Here is a 20,620-nt window from a genome sequence, read left to right on the forward strand (position 1 = left end):
ATGTACAGTATGTGTCTCTCTCTGTACTCTGTCTGTGTGTCTGTCTGTGAATGTACAGTATCCGTCTCTCTCTCTGTACTCTGTCTGTGTGTCTGTCTGTGAATGTACAGTATGTCTCTCTCTCTGTACTCTGTCTGTGTGTCTGTCTGTGAATGTACAGTATGTGTCTCTCTCTCTGTACTCTGTCTGTGTGTCTGTCTGTGAATGTACAGTATGTGTCTCTCTCTGTACTCTGTCTGTGTGTCTGTCTGTGAATGTACAGTATCCGTCTCTCTCTCTGTACTCTGCCTGTGTGTCTGTCTGTGAATGTACAGTATGTCTCTCTCTTTACTCTCCCTGTGGGTAACACATCTATCAGTGGAAAACAATCTTCAGTCACGGAGTTCCTGTTGATAACACAGGGCTATACCAACTCGACCGCGAGGGGTTCCTATACTACTTTTGATACTTTGATAATACGTTTAAGCCACAAAGACGAGGCAATGTTAACATTGAAAGTGTTAGCTGTGTTTATGTAAAACGTCTACAACATGACAATTCCCCTTGAGGTCCATATTTGATGAACTGCCGAACAGTTTGTATTTTGCAATTGGTGTATTCCTCGTTCCGCAGCCCCTCCGCTCCCCTGTTCTGAAGGCAGGTCGGTTCAGAGCAGGCACTGAGGCAGAGGAGGTAAGAGGTGAGTGAGTTTATATTGAGCTGTAAAAGCTGTTATATTGTATCACTTTGTTAAAGGGCCGGGGTGTTTTATGTGTGTGTTTGTATTTCCGAAGCGGCGTGGCTGTGCCGAAGCGTTTTTTTTTAATTTTTTTTTTCACATCCCCTCAGTTCCAGTCTGCGAGCTTCCGCATTCACACAGAGAGGAATAAAAACAGCCACATTATCTCCTTTAATAAAAGTGTCTCACTCCAAATATACTCCCTCAAAAAAGAGGAGCACGTGGTAAATGGGATGCAATGTAACTGAGTAAACTAGACAAGAACCCTTTAGAATGCATCACCTATGTGGATGACGTAGTTGGAATATGGACACATGGAGAAGAATCTGATTTCCAATTTAAAAAGTGCGGACAAACTCCATATTAAAGGAAATCGGTCAAATGCCACTCATTTTTGGCAGTGGTTTTGTAACTAATAACAAATAAAATGGCAGTCTGTCATGGAATTTAGAATGCAGTGGTGCGGAGTGATTTATTCAGTGTGAAGCGGCTCATTAGTATGCAAGCCGTGCTATACGCTATATATACACACGGTCATGTGATGCTGTTTAACCAATCAGAGGTTGTTATTTTTCCAAGCCATGTTATAAGTATATGTATATCTATATATCTCTATAGAAGAAGAAAAGTAATTGATAAACTTAAAACTCTTTCAAAATGAAGTCAAACATACCAAGTGTAATTTTTTGATATTTTTACAATTCTGCGAAACATAATTTGAAGAGAAGTCAGACTAGTACTGCCCACCTTCATGTGGGTCAAGCATTTCTTTAAAAAGCTTATGCAAATATCTCATTGGCAACATTATTATTATTATTATTATTATTATTATTTATTTCTTAGCAGACGCCCTTATCCAGGGCGACTTACAATCGTAAGCAAATACATTTCAAGTGTTGCAATACAAGTAATACAATAAGAGCAAGAAATACAATAATTTTTGTTCAAGCAAGTACAAGTGTGACAAAATACAATTCAATAATACAGCAGATAACAGTGTCAGTGATAGTTACATCAAGATATGATTAAATATAAAATACTACAGATTAAACACTTGGCAGATTACAGTACTCTGAAGTACAGGATTAAATGCAGTAAAATAGGGGGCAGATAAGAGCAAATAAAACGCATTTAAGGAAGGGTGATAAGTGTCCAGGGGGAAAAACAGAGGAGTTCTACAGGTGCTGTCTGAAGAGGTGAGTCTTAAGGAGGCGCCGGAATGTGGTCAGGGACTGGGCAGTCCTGACATCTGTAGGAAGGTCATTCCACCACTGCGGAGCAAGGGTGGAGAAGGAGCGGGCTCTGGAGGCAGGGGAGCGTAGAGGAGGCAGAGCCAGTCTTCTAGTGCAGGCGGAGCGGAGAGGTCGAGTGGGGGTGTAGGGAGAGATGAGGGTCTGGAGGTAGCTGGGTGCAGTCTGGTCCAGTCACCATTTCATGAAACATCACCTGAGTAAACCCAGACTCTCCATCCTCGCTGTTCCGCTTTAGCGGCTAGCTGAGCATACCGCAGTTTCTTCCTCTCATACGCCTCATCTACAGCATCCTCCCATGGCACTGTTAACTCTACCAGGTGAACAAGGCTGTGCAGGGGTAGTGGTGCTCTGAGTGGTGTGTGTGCTGTGCAGGGGTAGTGGTGCTCTGGGGGTGTGTGTGCTGTGCATGGGGTAGTGGTGCTCTGGGGGTGTGTGCTGTGCAGGAGTAGTGGTGCTCTGGGTGTGTGTGCTGTGCAGGGGTAGTGGTGCTCTGGGGGTGTGTGCTGTGCAGGGGTAGTGGTGCTCTGGGGGTGTGTGTGCTGTGCAGGGGTAGTGGTGCTCTGGGGGTGTGTGTGCTGTGCAGGGGTAGTGGTGCTCTGGGGGTGTGTGTGCTGTGCAGGGGTAGTGGTGCTCTGGGGGTGTGTGTGCTGTGCATGGGGTAGTGGTGCTCTGGGGGTGTGTGCTGTGCAGGGGTAGTGGTGCTCTGGGGGTGTGTGCTGTGCAGGGGTAGTGGTGCTCTGGGGGTGTGTGTGCTGTGCAGGGGTAGTGGTGCTCTGGGGGTGTGTGTGCTGTGCAGGGGTAGTGGTGCTCTGGGGGTGTGTGTGCTGTGCATGGGGTAGTGGTGCTCTGGGGGTGTGTGCTGTGCAGGGGTAGTGGTGCTCTGGGGGTGTGTGCTGTGCAGGGGTAGTGGTGCTCTGGGGGTGTGTGTGCTGTGCAGGGGTAGTGGTGCTCTGGGGGTGCGTGTGCTGTGCAGGGGTAGTGGTGCTCTGGGGGTGTGTGTGCTGTGCATGGGGTAGTGGTGCTCTGGGGGTGTGTGCTGTGCAGGGGTAGTGGTGCTCTGGGGGTGTGTGCTGTGCAGGGGTAGTGGTGCTCTGGGGGTGTGCTGTGCAGGGGTAGTGGTGCTCTGGGGGTGTGTGCTGTGCAGGGGTAGTGGTGCTCTGGGGGTGTGTGTGCTGTGCAGGGGTAGTGGTGCTCTGGGGGTGTGTGTGCTGTGCATGGGGTAGTGGTGCTCTGGGGGTGTGTGCTGTGCAGGAGTAGTGGTGCTCTGGGGGTGTATGCTGTGCAGGGGTAGTGGTGCTCTGGGGGTGTGTGCTGTGCAGGGGTAGTGGTGCTCTGGGGGTGTGTGTGCTGTGCAGGGGTAGTGGTGCTCTGGGGGTGTGTGTGCTGTGCAGGGGTAGTGGTGCTCTGGGGGTGTGTGTGCTGTGCATGGGGTAGTGGTGCTCTGGGGGTGTGTGCTGTGCAGGAGTAGTGGTGCTCTGGGGGTGTGTGCTGTGCAGGGGTAGTGGTGCTCTGGGGGTGTGTGCTGTGCAGGGGTAGTGGTGCTCTGGGGGTGTGTGTGCTGTGCAGGGGTAGTGGTGCTCTGGGGGTGTGTGTGCTGTGCAGGGGTAGTGGTGCTCTGGGGGTGTGTGTGCTGTGCATGGGGTAGTGGTGCTCTGGGGGTGTGTGCTGTGCAGGAGTAGTGGTGCTCTGGGGGTGTGTGCTGTGCAGGGGTAGTGGTGCTCTGGGGGTGTGTGCTGTGCAGGGGTAGTGGTGCTCTGGGGGTGTGTGTGCTGTGCAGGGGTAGTGGTGCTCTGGGGGTGTGTGTGCTGTGCAGGGGTAGTGGTGCTCTGGGGGTGTGTGTGCTGTGCATGGGGTAGTGGTGCTCTGGGGGTGTGTGCTGTGCAGGGGTAGTGGTGCTCTGGGGGTGTGTGCTGTGCAGGGGTAGTGGTGCTCTGGGTGTGTGCTGTGCAGGGGTAGTGGTGCTCTGGGGGTGTGTGCTGTGCAGGGGTAGTGGTGCTCTGGGGGTGTGTGCTGTGCAGGAGTAGTGGTGCTCTGGGGGTGTGTGCTGTGCAGGGGTAGTGGTGCTCTGGGGGTGTGTGTGCTGTGCAGGGGTAGTGGTGCTCTGGGGGTGTGTGCTGTGCAGGGGTAGTGGTGCTCTGGGGGTGTGTGCTGTGCAGGGGTAGTGGTGCTCTGGGGGTGTGTGCTGTGCAGGGGTAGTGGTGCTCTGGGTGTGTGTGTGCTGTGCAGGGGTAGTGGTGCTCTGGGTGTGTGTGTGCTGTGCAGGGGTAGTGGTGCTCTGGGTGTGTGTGTGCTGTGCAGGGGTAGTGGTGCTCTGGGTGTGTGTGCTGTGCAGGGGTAGTGGTGCTCTGGGTGTGTGTGCTGTGCAGGGGTAGTGGTGCTCTGGGTGTGTGTGTGCTGTGCAGGGGTAGTGGTGCTCTGGGTGTGTGTGTGCTGTGCATGGGGTAGTGGTGCTCCGGGTGTGTGTGCTGTGCAGGGGTAGTGGTGCTCCACTATTCTATACTCACACAAAAACAAAACACTAATACAGCGCTCCGGCGGTTTAGTACTTCAGCGTAAGGGGCTGTACTCAGGTAGCTGCGCCCCCTTGGTACTGCCCAACTCCTCCCTGTGACCAGCCCGGTGCTGCTCTCTATCCAATCATTGCGTGTCCCACAGCTGATCACAATGGATTTGTTTAGCAGTCTCATGCTTTCTCCAAAATGGCTAACTTCCGGTTCCAACCTACCATCGAGTCAAGCTGTCTCTGAGAAAGTGTACCACCAGCCTTACAGAGTGTCCTTTCTGGTCGGGAGGTAGACTTGCAGCTCACATTCCTTCTTTTGTGGCATGTAGAGTTTATCAATTGACAGTTTTACTCCTGGTGCCCCTCCAGAAGGTTTTTGGGCTCCTTAACAGAATAATTGTACTGATTTCAAAGTTAGGTAAATTACATTATATACATTATTGAAATGAACAAGCACCAATTAACAAAGCAATTAATTAACAATGAGTTAATTAAAACCAAAAAGTTACAAAGTATTCATCCGCCATCATTACTTGGGTGTTTGGTTGATAGTGCAAAAGCAACTGACGGAAGTATGTTCTTGAGACTGAAGGAGACAAAGAACAGACAGTAAAACTATTTTATTTTCTGTTTTCAGGACTGCCTTATCTTGGTGAAAGCCAAGCAACAAAGATGGAGTCTGTTTACAACAGGAGGAGGTTCTGGAATTGGTACCTATCTTCATTAAACAGGAGATGCCTGAACTGGAGCCTGTCAACATTAAAGAGACTGAACTGGAACCTGTCCACATTAAAGAAGAGTCTACTGATTTGTTATTAAAACATTCAAAGAACTCATGCCAGTCAAAGATATCACATCATTGTACTGAATGTGGGAAGAGCTTCAGTAAGTTAGGAGACCTAAAAAGACACCAGCGAATTCACACTGGAGATCGACCATACCCCTGCATTGAATGTGGGAAGAGTTTCAGAGTGCTGGGACACCTAAAAACACACCTGCTAATTTACACTGGAGAGAAACCATATCACTGTACTGAATGTGAGAAAAGCTTCAGTTGGTTAGAAAACCTAAAAACACACCAGCAAAGTCACACTGGAGAGAAGCTGTATTGCTGCACTGAATGTGGGGAGAGTTTCATTGAGTCAGGAACACTAAAGACACACCTACGGATTCACACTGGAGAGAAGCCACATCACTGTACTGACTGTGGGAAGAGCTTCAGTATTTTAGGAAGCCTAAAGAGACACCAGCAAATTCACACTGGAGACAGACCATACCTGTGCGCTAAATGTGGGAAGAGTTTCATTGACTCAGGAAGGCTAAAAATACACCAGCGAATTCACACTGGAGATCGACCATACCTCTGCACTGACTGTGGGAAGAGTTTCATTGACTCAGGAAACCTAAAATCACACCAACAAATTCATACTGGAGAGAAGCCGTATCACTGTACTGAATGTGGGAAGAGTTCTAATCGGTTACACAATCTTAGCCGGCACCAGAGAACTCACACAGTGAACAAAAACCCGCACACAAAGAAAACCACTCTTGCTTCCTCAGCTACTCTCCTCCTTCTGGAACTCTCACCCTACTGGGAGGCTGAGGCCTCCTTTTATGCCAGGTGGCTGGTGACTAATTGATTCATTGATTCATTGATTGCTCCCACCTGACGCAATCAACCTGGGCAGGGAGGAGAATTTAACTCCATCCCCTCCAGTATTTACAAGGGCAGAGCCCTGCTCTGCTACAGTCACTAAGATTGTAAATCTGTGTTTCAATACATTCATTGTTTGAACCTTTTATGTAAACTGACATTTTCATTGAGACAAATCTTAAATAAATAAAATAAGTTTATTTAATGTGTAATTACCATAATTTTACTTCCATACATTTTGTATGTTCATTTTTAGATACAATATTCAGTATAGTGGGTTGCTGTGAGTCAGAGTAATAGTAATGCTGAAACTTCTAGAAACCAGTGCATGCGTTCTTGTAATCCCTTATACCATACATTTTCGATTGGATTCAAGTCAGGACTTGACCACTCAAGAACATTAATTCTCTTCTTGTTCAACCACTCCAGTGTGTCTTTGGCTTTGTGCTTCGGGTCATTGTCCTGCTGAAATGTGAATTTCCTCCCCAGTTTCAGAGTCTTGGCTGACTCAAACAGGTTTTCCTCAAGGATTCGTCTGTACTTTGCACCATCCATTCTCCCCTCTATCCTGACAAGCTTCCCCATAACATTTTGTGACCTTTCAAACAAATCATTTGCACCCGAGCTGATTTAGGGCTGCAGTAGCAAAGGGGTTGAATACTTATGCAACTGAGATTAATCTGCTTTTCTCTGTAAATCTTACTTATTTATATTCTATATGCATTTATTTAACTTTATCAATGTGGAGTAGTTTGTGTAGATTCTACATGTAAAGTCTAATTTGAAAGCGTCGTGGAGTACGCTCAGGTGTCAACAAAAGGTGAAAACTTTGCAGGGGGGTGAATACTTCTGCAAACTACTGTGTATACATATATACTGTGTAAGATAATCACGGTCCGTGAATGTGTAGCGGAAACTGCAACTTTTAACACAAACCACAACTTTTTATAGTTGCCACAACTTTTAACGTGACTACAATGTTTCTATTACTGTTATGTAATTTCGTTGTAAAATAATGCTGAAAAATAAGCAAACAGAAAAGGAAACGTCACTCTCACATTGTCTTTTGCTAGTGGGGGATTGGTATGCCTTGTCATCCTCTCTAGCCAATCAGTGATCTTCTTTCCTGTTGCTATGGTTGCGATATAATGTGTGTGTCAACAGGGGACTGCTGTGATGATGATGTGGATGCGTGATTGACAGGAGACCGAGACTGGAAGGTTGGGACTGACACGCCCCGCAGGCGCGCAGGTTTATTTACATACAGTACATACACAACCCCACGTCACACTGCCAGTAATGGTGGCTCACGTGGGACATACGGCCCGGCGTACAAAAGGCAAAATGAACACTGTACAAAAACTATAAAAACAAAATGGTGCCGTGCAGATGGCTCGGGCTGCTCCGCTAACAAATGGAGGTCCCGCTGCTACACGTGTCTGCTATCCCGAAACTAGCTCCTTGTCCCTTGACAGCAGCAGCGCTCTGCGCCCTACGGCTTTTCAGCAGCCGTAATCTGTATAATCAGGACCCTTTTAATCCTGACGCTCTGCTGGGCCACGCCCACCTGCTGATTAGGAGCGCGCAGCTGGTTAACACACACACGCACAGCTCGTTCCCACAACCAAACACAGCAGGCAGGCTGCTACACACAGAGCATCAGGTTCCCCATTAAAACCAACCCCATTCTTATTTATACAATCCCAACACTCTTACTTACAACAAATAATCATAGATCATAGAAGCCCCCTCCTGGGAATCTGCCCACTGGGAATCTTGTTTGCATTCACAGAACAAAACGTTTGCGTTCATGATCACCGAGTCACTCTGTGCCAATCATTGAAATGATCGATGCAGCAGAATCCGGGGTTGCCACGGCAGCCGCTGCACATTTTCCTCGTATCCTTTCGGGTTTGGTTTTCATAGCAGACCCGGCACCTTTTCTGTGGCCTCCGTTTAGCCTGCGTGGGAGGAATCGAAACGAACGCGTGTAGGGGAGCGTCCGCTGCAGGCGTCGCGGGACGTTCTCTTGCGGTGGAAAGCTGCTTCAAGCCCGCGTATCCGGCGCAGTGCTTCATAAGCATTTCATCGCAGCACTGCAAGAGGTACTCCAAGTAGGGCTTCTTCCCCTTCCCCATGCGCAGCTGGTACAACACTCGACCATTCAGCATCATCCGTGCGATGAAGTGGATGCCTAGCTTTTTGAACCAGACCAGAGATTTTCTGCAAGGGTCATACGTCTCCAAATGCTGATCGCAGGCACCCACCGCTCCCAGCAGCGCACTGTATTTTTCGATGTGGAATGGCTTGCTGTAACCCACCCTTGCTCCCCCGGTTAGGACACGGGTCTTTTGAACAAATCCAGCTGCATACTTGGTAGTCAGAATATTTACATCTGCCTTATCCCGCCACCTAACCAGCAGCAAGTCACGGTTTCTAACAAAACGCGTCTCTCCTTTGTCGAGTTTTTCTTCTACAGCTTCCTTTGGCACCCCCACATCTGATCGAACACTCCCAGTGACGTGTGTCTTCTGGGTAAGCAGGAATGAAGCGAGCCTGTCGGACATGTGCCAACTGCCGACAACAATGTGACGCCCTTGATTTAGCACACGATCTGCCAGACACACAACAATCCTCTCGGGTGCGCACAGTTCGCTTGCCCCTGGGTAACGCGAGACAACGTCGTCTTCATCCCGGTCGATGCGTATTTGAAAATCCCATGTGTAACCCCTTAGCCTCTGATCACCGGGACACAGGCAGAACAGTTTCATTCCGGATCGAGTCCTTTTCATTTTGATATATTTCCGCAGGGCGAGCACCTCATTAATGGCGACATGCTGTCCCGGGTCGATCGATTCCATTGACGTCTTTCTGATCATGGACAGGAACGGCTCCAGTCTGGTACGCGGCTGGCCCTTTCGTACCTGATCCGGTTCAGAGAAACGCAAAAACTTCATGATGCTCAGAAAGCGGTTTCTGCTCATGACTTCTTTACAGAAGACAGGGGGGCCTCGCATTAAAATGCTCTGTGACCAGTAGGCGGCCATGCATGGTAGCTGGTTTATGCCCATCAAGAACACAAGAGCAAGAAAAACGTACATCTCATCAGGTAGCACATCACGCCACTTCAGTCCGAAGGCCTTTCTCTGTTTATCTGGCTTGCTTGTGAAGTACTCAGCTGCGCGTTTGTTGGTGCAAGTGCAAAGGAAGGAGATCACTTTCTCAGGCAGAAACGCTTGGAAGCATTCCAGTGACGAACTCAAACTTTCCACGGCAGGGTGTATATCTGGATGCTCCGGGGCAAAATCAAACGTTGGGGGACTGTAATCTGTGTACGGTTCTGTAACTGGCACCCAGCCCAGTTCAGAGATCTCTTTAATGTGGACAGGCTCCAGTTCAGAGATCTCTTTAATGTGGACAGGCTCCAGTTCAGAGATCTCTTTAATGTGGACAGGCTCCAGTTCAGAGATCTCTTTAATGTGGACAGGCTCCAGTTCAGAGATCTCTTTAATGTGGACAGGCTCCAGTTCAGAGATCTCTTTAACGTGGACAGCCTCCACTTCAGGGGCCTCCTCTTTAATTTGGACAGGCTCCAGTTCAGAGGCCTCCTCTTTAATTTGGACAGGTATCACATCCAGCCCCTCCTCTTTAATTCTATCAGACTGCATCTTTGATCCTTGCCTTGCATGAAGTTTCTTTGTGGTGCCTCCAAAGCAGTGCCGGACCTGTAAGAATAAAGTGTGAATAATTATTCTCTCTGTCATTTTCTCCCTCAAGTTCAGAAGTTCTGGACAATCCAACATGACACCGAATTTGAGAAGTGATACTTAAATTTATGATTATGGAGTTTGATACATGTGGACGAGGTGATAGAACACCATGTGATTTAACCAAGGGGCAGTTGAAAAGAAAAAAGGGTGGCGATTTGGCAGGATGTAAATCAATGAACCCATAGGGAGTGGACAGTGTGCGGTTTATTTAAAATCTTCTGATTGGTTAGCAGGTAATGTTATGAGTGTGGGAGCAGGCCATTCCCCTTAACTAAAACTTATTAATGAACGAAAACTACTGAAAAATGATCAAGTTTTGCAATTCTTTTGCAGACTGTGCAAGGCTTTCTGGTTTTTCTTCTGGACTGTTTCTGAAACTGCATTATTACGCACGGAAGAAATCGATGTGCCTGAAAGGCAGGGCTCCAGACAAACTTTTTGCCATGGTTTCAATGCGGCCATACTGGTCATGAATACACATATACATATAGAAAATTGTGTGCATGACTTATTTATTTACATTTTATTATGAAAAACAGTCAAATATGATAAGTCCAAGGTATTCCTTACGAAGCTTTAATCAGAGGTTTTGTTGCTCGCACACAACTATCAGACTCCTTTATCCAAGGCGACTGTGTCAAAGAAATCAAGCTGCAACTTGTAAATTTACTCAAACATGTACACATGTGTAAAGTTTCCATTAGCATGTTAAATGCCTATATTTGACTATTTTTTTTGCAGTGTAATGTCTATCTGTCTCTTTTTTTAATGAGGAAATTGATCATAAGTACAGATAAAAAAATACGCTGGGTCCTGACTCCTGTATTTGTGCTAAACAAGCATGACTGTACAGTATAGGGCTTCTGATTTTCTGTTTTAGCCGATAAAAACCGCTAAAACACCCGATACAAAGAAAAAAAAAAAAACGGTGGATATCTAATAAACACTGGAAAACACTGGAAAAAACTGTGGAAATGATTCATCAATTCACGTTGACTTTAACCCCTTTTCACATTTAAAAAAATAAAACCTACTACAAAAATAATAATAAATACATTTCCCAGTGCTGCTGGGCAATGTCCCGCCTTCCTGTCTTGTATCTATCATTGATTCGTTCTGAATACTTTAAACCCGCCCCAACTACTGAGTGACAGCACATTCCTGCATTTCTATTGGACACTGCGCTTGCGAGATTTAAAACGAGATTACAATCAGGATGGAGGCTTGTTAGCGGGATTTCAAGCTGTATTACAGTTAAGACACAGAGGATTTAAAACAGAATTGTGGAGAAATGTACAAAAATGACTCCACACAAAAACCCCAGAAGAATGTGCCGTGACCAGAGGGATTTCACTGTGGAAGACAGCAAAGGAAAGAAGGGACAACTTAAGTGTGCAAGTACTGTCGAGTTACGATACATATTTTAACAGAAAAAAAACAAAAACGCTCAAGCATTTTGAAAAGTAACCGATAACACTAATTTCATACAGTATATCAAAAACGAAAGCCCCGAAAAAAAAACGATTTACATAAAACTCGAAAATAGATACAAATAAGCAGGGGGCAGCCAGTCTCTTCATTCCTTTAATTTGAGGGGACTCGACACTGGTGGTTCTTCGGGGCGAGCAGGGATATTGAGTAGTAGGGACACAGTGGGTAGAATGTGAGTTAAGTGTTATTTTACGTAATAGGACCTGGGGGCACAATGAAAAATAAAATAAACAGTGCTCTCCTCAGGGTGTTTTTAGAAGTGATTATCTATGATACTCGGAATACCACCCCTCCCTGTTTTGTACTTGTTCTGGTCCAATGAGAGCGGTGTTGAAACAGCCCGTGTGTGTTGAGTGTCAAAAACCAGCTTTGCTAGTTTATTTCATGGCGTTGCACTTGGCTGAGTATTTTATAGCCAGTCCGTGTGCCCTGATAGGGAGTATTTTACCATGCATACATATCTTAAATAAATAAATAAATTACTACGTGCACACATATAAATGTTAGAGACGAATTAATAGTTATGTATAAATATCGGCCTATTTGTAACATTGTAAAAAATGATTATTACCTCATAATATCGTAAAATACATACATTACTGTTACAAATATTTCAAATGTTCTGATTCAGAGCCACCCCGCCTTGCTCCGTGTCTGGCTCCGTGTAAAAGGCTGAAGCGATTCTGATAATGAAAGAATGATTCAGAGCTCCCTTCAGTTCCTGTTTGGTAACAACAACAACGTTTGATCCTTACTACCGTACTAAATCTGGGGATCAGCTAGTCTCCAACTTTGTTCCGCTTGTGTTTAAAAAGCAATCGGTACTAACTTAGTAAGCAGCAGGGGATGATGATCCCGAGATGGTACCGTACTAGCTAGTATACGCAGCTCCGTACTAACTCTGCAAGTTCGTTGCAATTGACCCGCAGAGACTGCAACTGAGGGGGGCATGTGAATACAAACTGCCACGCCGCTTCAGAAATACAACACATATCAAAACAGTGCGCTCCTACCCCACAACAACACGACCTTTTCCGAGCAAAACCACAAGACACGTTTCTGTAGTTTTAAAACACATTGTACAACTCAATGCACACTCGCTTACCTCCTGTCTCCTCTCCCTCAGTGTCTGAACGGGTCTGCCTTCCACAGGACTGGGGAGGCGCTGCGGGACGAGGAATATACCAATCGCAGAATACAGTGTGCTGCGTTCACGATACGCAGACTTTGCTAAGTCTGCGCAGATTTTGCAGAAAACCTGTTCTTCCAAATTCATCGCCTGTGTGAACTCACCCGGAAAAGACGTCACCAGGTCACGCATCCACGGGTTTAAAAGTCTGCAGAGCCGCGCAGCTTCTCAAGAGGTCCTGCGCTGGAGCAGCCGGGGCTCAAAACAAGAGAGGAGAGCTGGCTGATAAAGAAGTGTGTAGACAAGCAGATCCAATCCTCACTCCATGTGCGACTGCCACCGAGTCAGGGGGTGTGAATCGCCTTCGAGTCTTCTTCTTCTGGTTAATCTGTAGGGCGCATTCCATCTATTATTTTAGATGATTAGCGCCCTCTATCTGTAGTCCTTTGTCATTGTTTTATTTCTCTGTCATCTTTATTTATTATAACTTCCCTTCTTGTCCTGTTTCCTTTATATATTTCATCAGTATCTTTTCTCTATTCAGTCTCCCTTCCTCTTTTCCCAGCAAGTTCTTTATATTGACTTCATGTACCTCCATTTCTCTCAGCCTCCTCTCCATTTTCCTTCCCTGCTCCTCATATTTCTTACACTTTAATTAATAATGTTCTTCTGTTTCAGCTACTTTACAATGTTCACACTTTCCATCTTCATGTTTCTCCAGTCTTAAAAGATGTTCATTTAATGAACTCTGCCCGATCCTTAACCTATCCAACGCTCTTTACTCTTTCCTTACCAACTCTCTTGTTCACCCAGCTGTTGTTCACCTCTTTCTGGATATTATGATAAAACCTTCCTTTTATGCTTTCATCCCATCTCTCCTGCCATTCTTTTACTATCATTTTTTTTTCACATAGCCTCCCATTTCCTGCGATCCCAGAGAAATCACCACATCAATTTCCTCTCTTTTTAACCCATTTTTTGCTGCCAGATCTACCATCTCGTTGCCCAGAATGCCAGAGTGACCAGGAATCCAAACTAAAATCACTTTGATCCCCATTATTGAGCATTCCTTATATTGTTGCATTATTTCAAACATGATATCTCTTCTATCATTAAACTCCCCTTTTAATGCAATAAGAACACTCAATGAATCTGAAAATATGACCGTTTTTTAGGCTTTATTTCAGCTATTTTAACTATTGCAAATAATATAGCTACCATTTCTGCAACATATACCTATAAATGGTCAGATATCCTCGCTATTTTACAGATATCTAATTCTGGGATATAATATGCCATTGCCACTCTTCCTGTTTTTGGATCCTTGGCTCCATCTGTATATATACAGAGTGCCTCGCCTTCGAGTCATGCCATTAATTATCTTATGAATGATTTATAATACAAATTAAAATGATTTGACTCTTTTTCCTCACAGTTATTATACTTTTCAAATATTCAGATATTTATTCTAAAGGTTTAAATATATAAAATAATGCTAAACGGTTGAAATGAACCTAAACCACTCTGTTATTTTCAGCAGGTGTAATTGGTTATTGATGAAAAAATATCAGGGACAGGGAATAACCTACTTTGAATTAAGGAGAATAAATCAGCTTTAATAACAGGTAGTTGAAGTGAGATATGTGACCACATGTGCAAGTATTTGAACTATGTTTTGTCCCAGATCAAAATACAGTACTGTCTAACAACCCCTTTGTGAGAGGGCGGGGGCTCCTGAGAGGGCGGGGGGAGGGGGGGAATCCTGCCCGTTATAATACTCATCAATGTGTCTCACATCACAAAACATACGTTTATATGATCTCTTTATAGCAGGGACTGTTTCTACTATACATTTTCTGATCATGCTGTAAATTATGAAGCTGGTGGAGCACAAAGGTTACTTCGGTGAACGCAGCCAAACTGTTCAGTGCGGTTTGACAATTCATCCAATATAGACCGCAAAGGAAACTATGAGATCGGAGATGTTTTACCTAAACATTACTAAGCCTTTCAATTTTAACATCGCCTCGCCTTTGCGAATTAAATAGATTCTGACAGAAGTATCAAAAGCAGCGGCTGTGTTCTGAAAATCTGTGCTACATAGAAACATAGAAATCGGAATTATTTGCACAAACTGCGCATGCGCGATGCAGGTTTTTTTTGTGACACGCCCACAGGATTTGACCTGCCATTTTCGGTGCAAAGCATCAATTTTGTGTAAGTTGATTAACTTATACTTTATTATGTACATTTGGTTTTATACGTGATATTATATATTGACCTAAATGTAATTATATGTTATTTTGAGTTGTAGTGTGTTACCCTACGTCACCATTTAATGCAAATACGGTTAGAATTGATCATTTTGAGATTTTTGAGTTGACATTAAGTTAATTTGAGTAGCCTTACAACGTTTAGCTAGCTATTTTTTGTTATATACGTTTTGTAAACATATTTATTTGTTCTTTAACAATATCCTTACAATAACGATGCTGATAAATCGAATGGTTAATTGTATATAAGTTGCCAATCCCTCAAACTGTTCAGAGGTTCAAACCCTTTTCTTAACTCTGCTATCTGTGTGGGGTGTGAGGATCCATCGTGATTATCTGCGGCTTCATTAATGTCCTCAACATGATACCAGAAAATATGTCGTTTTTAACCCTTTAAAGCCCATTTGGATTGCGAGCCCAAAACAGTCTGCTCTGTGAATAAACTGTTTGTAATTCTTTAAAGCACAGACAGAGAGGATGAATGAAGTCTTTAAGGCATGTTTTACACGTGATTAATTTCCATTATGAACTATGCATCAGCTGCAGAGTCACTTACAACTACGTCTCACCCGAAAGACGGAGCACAAGGAGGTGAAGTGACTTGCTCAGGGTCACACAATGCGTCAGTGGCTGAGGTGGGATTTGAACCGGGGACCTCCTGGTTACAAGCCCTTTTCTTTAACCACGGGACCACACAGCCTCCTAGAATCTACAATGTAATAAACATAAATATGAAAAGATAGACTGCATATGTACATTTATCATGGCGGTGCGGCCTGATTGTGTGTCCCTCGTGTTGCAGGTCATGGGCAATACTCGTCTAGCTTACCTGTGAAAAGACAAACAAATGAAACAAACTAAAACATTCAAAATGAATTCCCCAAATCAAATTATTCCTTCATTGTAGGAGGCTGTGTGGTCCAGTGGTAAAAGAAAAGGGCTTGTAACCAGGAGGTCCCCGGTTCAAATCCCACCTCAGCCACTGACTCATTGTGTGACCCTGAGCAAGTCACTTAACCTCCTTGTGCTCCGTCTTTCAGGTGAGACGTAGTTGTAAGTGACTCTGCAGCTGATGCATAGTTTACGCACCCTAGTCTCTGTAAGTCGCCTTGGATAAAGATGTCTGCTAAATAAACAAATAATAATAATGACTGGAATGGAACAAGGGTGCCTGTATAGTGCAGGCGATTAGGATTCCCTAGACAAGCTCCAATACATGAACTGCAACGGCATTGTATACCAGACTAGTAAATGGATTGTGGATTGCACTTGTTTGTGTACAGGTGGTTGTAGTTTATCTATATTTTACAGACACTGAAGCAGCACCCCAGACACAGTTTCTTACAAAACAGCAACACTTTATTTCACAAGGCAATTCTTGTTTATATTTACTGATTCATATATTTATTAATACAGTCTTCGTGTCCATGCTGCTGTCCGTCTTGTTGAACACATGAACGAGTTTCGCTGTTTAGGAAAGTAAACACAATCTAGGAAGGAAGGAGCGACAGGGCTGTAGACTAAACTCAAAAAAGGCAAAAAGGTGGAAGGTTCATTATGACATCAGACAGGACATCACATTATGACATCACAAACCGTCTTATTGAAGCCAGCGCCACCTAGTGATCTGTCACTTTGGATTTCCTAATGTTTTGCGGGCAATACTCTAGCTGTGCACTAGATGGTGCTGGCGCTTAATATAAAGGTTGGCTGACCCAGCCTACCTCGCTTATGTCAATGGCAGGAAACTAGGAGCGCCTGGTCAAAGCACCGTACAAGGCTTGATATTTGAGAAGCTGCAATAAGAAGAACTCAGAATGATTGCAAGCTGTGCCAGTGGCAACAAGTGAACAGCTTTGAGCCTCCAGCCCACTGTCTTATTATCAAGGACTGACATTGCAGATTGCACAGCATGGGAAAAGCATTAGCAATGTGTCGCCATTTTAACAGGTTTCTTTCTATTTGAATGAATACCTGCTGACTTAAAAGCTGCTGAAAGGCATTACTTGGAAGATCTGAGTAACCACACAGCTCTGACTCTCTATATCATTAAACGCATACACAGTAATGTGCAGATTTCCTAGAACACCTCATTGCTTCTGTAGCTTATTGGACTCCAAGCTTGCCAACTGTACAAAAAGAAAGTCTGTGGATACAACTTCAGGAACAATGGAATCAAATTACACCACAATGCCAAAAAGATGCCAAACTGTTACTGATGCCAAAGGTGGCCATGCTAAATATTAGAATGTAAGATACCTTCAGACATCGCTGTGGTTTTAGTTTTGAATTAGCTTCATGTCAGATGAGTTTGCAGTAAATGAAAGATGTTTTGTGTGCAAAACCCATTGAGTTGTTTTAATACACGTGCACACGACTGATACAGCTCCTTGCAGGTGGTTTCTCTGAGGATCAGCAAGTAAAACAGCAACCGACACAAACATATTTGTTATACTTATGGTGCTTTACAGCTTTAACATCACTGGAACGTTACACTTTTTTTAATACAAAACATGAAACTGAAACTACAGCTCTGGCCAAAAGTTTTGCACCACCCTATAGAATGAACTCGTTCTGCATCATAAAGTCGAATAAAAATAGCTGAATAATGTCACGTTAACATACTGAATCACACAGCACTTTGTAGTTTTCCACATGCTTAATGAAAAACTGAAAACAGAGAAATGTGACATTTCGACATCTAACATGAAATACTACTGTACTTATGACATAGGAGGCTGTGTGGTCCAGTGGTTAAAGAAAATGGCTTGTAACCAGGAGGTCCCCGGTTCAAATCCCACCTCAGCCACTGACTCATTGTGTGACCCTGAGCAAGTCACTTCACCTCCTTGTGCTCCGTCTTTCGGGTGAGACGTAATTGTAAGTGACTGTGCAGCTGATGCATAGTTCACACACCCGAGTCTCTGTAAGTCGCCTTGGATAAAGGTGTCTGCTAAATAAACAAATAGTAATAAAAGTACTACTATTATGGCTTCTGGTAGACTTTTGTGATATCATTTTGTAGTTACATGATGTTAAATAAAATATATAAATGATGTTCCTATATTATCTTCCTATATATATATAAATGATCTTCCTATATATATAAATTATGTCTCAATCCAAAAATTCTAGTTGACACAAAACTTTTAGCCACTGCTGTGCAATTAAAAATACTGGATAGGCAGCTTGGCAGGTTTAGCAGGGAGCAGCGGTTTAATCCTCTTCAATATTAACTGTCATTGCTTTGATTCAGTACCTTTCCCTTACTGTGGTGTTTGGGATCATTCACAGTGGTTCTGTTGCTCCAGTAAAGTTATCAGAATCTTTCTTTAAATCTGCTTTGAGCTTGTCTGGAGAATTCGAAACCACAAAACTAAGCCTTCCTCATGCCTTTCAAATCATGTGACAGTGCGACCTCTCACCTCTGCCAGCCCCGCCCACTCTGCAGGTACACAGACAGAGAGAGCAGGTGAAAGGTCATAATGTCACATGCTTTCAATACTGAAGCAGCACAAGCACTCTGACTGATTGCAAACACCTCGAAAGTCACAGGGATAATAAAAGCAATCAAAGAACATTTGAAGCTACTAATTCTTAAATCTATAGTGATGTATTTAAAGAAGTTCTAACTTAAGACTTTAAAATCCATTCTCTCACTTATCATTAGCTTTATTAACATGATCACCGGCCCCTCCCTTTAAAGGAGCGCTGACCATCTTTAAAATCCATTCTCTCACTTATCATTAGCTTTATTAGCATGATCACTGGCCCCTCCCTTTAAAGGAGCGCTGACCATCTTTAAAATCCATTCTCTCACCTCTTATTAGCTTAAATAACATGATCACTGCTCACCAATTTAAATGAGCTTTAACCAGCCTTTAAAATATATTTATTTCCACTTACACAGGACCCCTTTATTGTGCTGAGAATATTGCGGTTATTCTCTTTAAATACTATGTATGTATTTGAAATATCTGCATGGCTGGTGTTTCATTTTAAATACAACACTATTGATAAACTGCTGCATCCTGGTCCCTTTGCTGTAGGTCACATGGTCCACTGGAGTGAGTTTAAGGATTTGTGGGTGTGGATTACAGAAAGGGGCGGTCCCTGGTTGGGATGTGGGCGTGGTCTGGGTTGCAGGAACTTGGCAATAACACAGAGGCAAAATATTTACAGTGTATGAAAAATAAGATACAGAGAAAAAGGCCACGATTGTATCTATCTATCTTTTCACTTCCTCCCTTCTTTCTTTCCTTCTCCCCTCTCACCTTTTCTTAATACCACATTCACCTGTTTCTTCCACTTCTCCCCTCTTGTTGTTTATCCCTTCCTCCTCCCTCCTTTCCCCTCCCCCTTTAACCAACATCTCTTTCTCACTCATATCTCCTTCTCCCCTCCCTACCTTTCCAACCCACTCCCCCCTCTCCCCCTCACGTCTCCCGCCTCTCTTCTTCCCTCTCCTCCCCGTCCTCTGCTTCTTCTTTCCCTACTCCTCCTCCCTTTCTCCCTCTCCCTTCCTTTCCAATTCCATCCCCCCTCTCTCCTCCTCACTCTCTCTTCTCCCTCTTCTCCTCCTCACTCTCTCTTCTCCCTCTCTTCCTCCTCCTCTCTCTCTCTCTCTCTCCCTCTTCTCCTCCTCACTCTCCCTCTTCTCCTCTCTCACTCCCCTCTTCTCCTCCTCACTCTCCCTCTTCTCCTCCTCACTCCTCCCTCTTCTCCTCCTCACTCCTCCTCACTCTCTCTTCTCCCTCTTCTCCTCCTCACTCTCCTCTTCTCCCTCACTCTCCCTTCTCCTCCTCACTCTCCTCTTCTCCTCCTCACTCTCTCTCTCCCTCTTCTCTCCTCACTCTCCCTCTTCTCCTCCTCACTCTCTCTCCCTCTTCTCCCTCCTCACTCTCTCTTCTCCCTCTTCTCCTCCTCACTCTCTCTCTCCTTCTCCTCCTCACTCCCTCTTCTCCTCCTCACTCTCCCTCTTCTCCTCCTCACTCTCCCTCTTCTCCTCCTCACTCTCTCTTCTCCCTCTTCTCCTCCTCACTCTCCCTCTTCTCCTCCTCACTCTCTCTTCTCCCTCTTCTCCTCCTCACTCTCCCTCTTCTCCTCCTCACTCTCCCTCTTCTCCTCCTCACTCTCCCTCTTCTCCTCCTCACTCTCCCTCTTCTCCTCCTCACTCTCTCTCTCCCTCTTCTCCTCCTCACTCTCCCTCTTCTCCTCCTCACTCTCCTCTCTCCTCCTCACTCTCCCTCTTCTCCTCCTCACTCTCTCTTCTCCCTCTTCTCCTCCTCACTCTCTCTCTCCTCTTCTCCTCCTCACTCTCTCTTCTCCCTCTTCTCCTCCTCACTTCTCCCTCTTCTCCTCCTCACTCTCACCTCTTCTACTCCTCACTCTCCCTCTTCTCCTCCTCACTCTCCCTCTTCTCCTCCTCACTCTCCCTCTTCTCCTCCTCACTCTCTCTTCTCCCTCTTCTCCTCCTCACTCTCTCTTCTCCTCTTCTCCTCTCACTCTCTCTTCTCCCTCTTCTCCTCCTCACTCTCCCTCTCCTCCTCCTCACTCTCTCTTCTCCCTCTTCTCCTCCTCACTCTCTCTTCTCCCTCTTCTCCTCCTCACTCTCCCTCTTCTCCTCCTCACTCTCCCTCTTCTCCTCCTCACATCTCCCTCTTCTCCCTCCTCACTCTCCCTCTTCTCCTCCTCACTCTCTCTTCTCCTCTCTTCTCCTCCTCACTCTCCCTCTTCTCCTCCTCACTCTCCCTCTTTCCTCCTCACTCTCCCTCTTCTCCCTCCTCACTCCTCTCCTCTTCTCCTCCTCACTCTCTCTTCTCCCTCTTC

At 45.1% G+C, this 20,620-nt stretch overlaps 2 protein-coding genes and 1 long non-coding RNA gene across 4 annotated transcripts; 1 reads left to right on the plus strand and 2 right to left on the minus strand.

Annotated features, from left to right (window-relative positions):
- Positions 1-570: 570 nt before the first annotated feature.
- On the plus strand, positions 571-7,357 carry LOC131725038 (gastrula zinc finger protein XlCGF7.1-like). The gene is made up of 2 exons (XM_059018423.1): positions 571-679; positions 5,112-7,357. The coding sequence occupies exon 2, from the start codon at positions 5,209-5,211 to the stop codon at positions 6,112-6,114; it is 906 nt and encodes a 301-aa protein (XP_058874406.1). The 5' UTR covers positions 571-679; positions 5,112-5,208; the 3' UTR covers positions 6,115-7,357.
- LOC131725037 (piggyBac transposable element-derived protein 4-like) lies at positions 7,348-12,903 on the minus strand. Of its 2 annotated transcripts, none has more exons than XM_059018422.1 (2): positions 12,683-12,903; positions 7,348-9,853 (listed from the first exon to the last, which is right to left on the minus strand). In XM_059018422.1, the coding sequence occupies exon 2, from the start codon at positions 9,794-9,796 to the stop codon at positions 7,943-7,945; it is 1,854 nt and encodes a 617-aa protein (XP_058874405.1). In that variant the 5' UTR covers positions 9,797-9,853; positions 12,683-12,903; the 3' UTR covers positions 7,348-7,942. The 2 variants fall into 2 exon arrangements, with proteins under 2 accessions (XP_058874405.1, XP_058874404.1); XM_059018421.1 differs by lacking the exon at positions 12,683-12,903 and adding an exon at positions 12,495-12,676.
- Positions 12,904-16,128: 3,225 nt separating this feature from the next.
- On the minus strand, positions 16,129-19,172 carry LOC131725040 (uncharacterized). Its single transcript, XR_009320402.1, has 2 exons — positions 19,066-19,172; positions 16,129-19,019 (listed from the first exon to the last, which is right to left on the minus strand). It is a non-coding gene; the product is annotated as an uncharacterized LOC131725040 (long non-coding RNA).
- Positions 19,173-20,620: the final 1,448 nt, after the last annotated feature.

The sequence above is a fragment of the Acipenser ruthenus genome, chromosome 59 (genome assembly GCF_902713425.1).
Source record: "Acipenser ruthenus chromosome 59, fAciRut3.2 maternal haplotype, whole genome shotgun sequence".
Taxonomy (NCBI): domain Eukaryota; kingdom Metazoa; phylum Chordata; class Actinopteri; order Acipenseriformes; family Acipenseridae; genus Acipenser; species Acipenser ruthenus.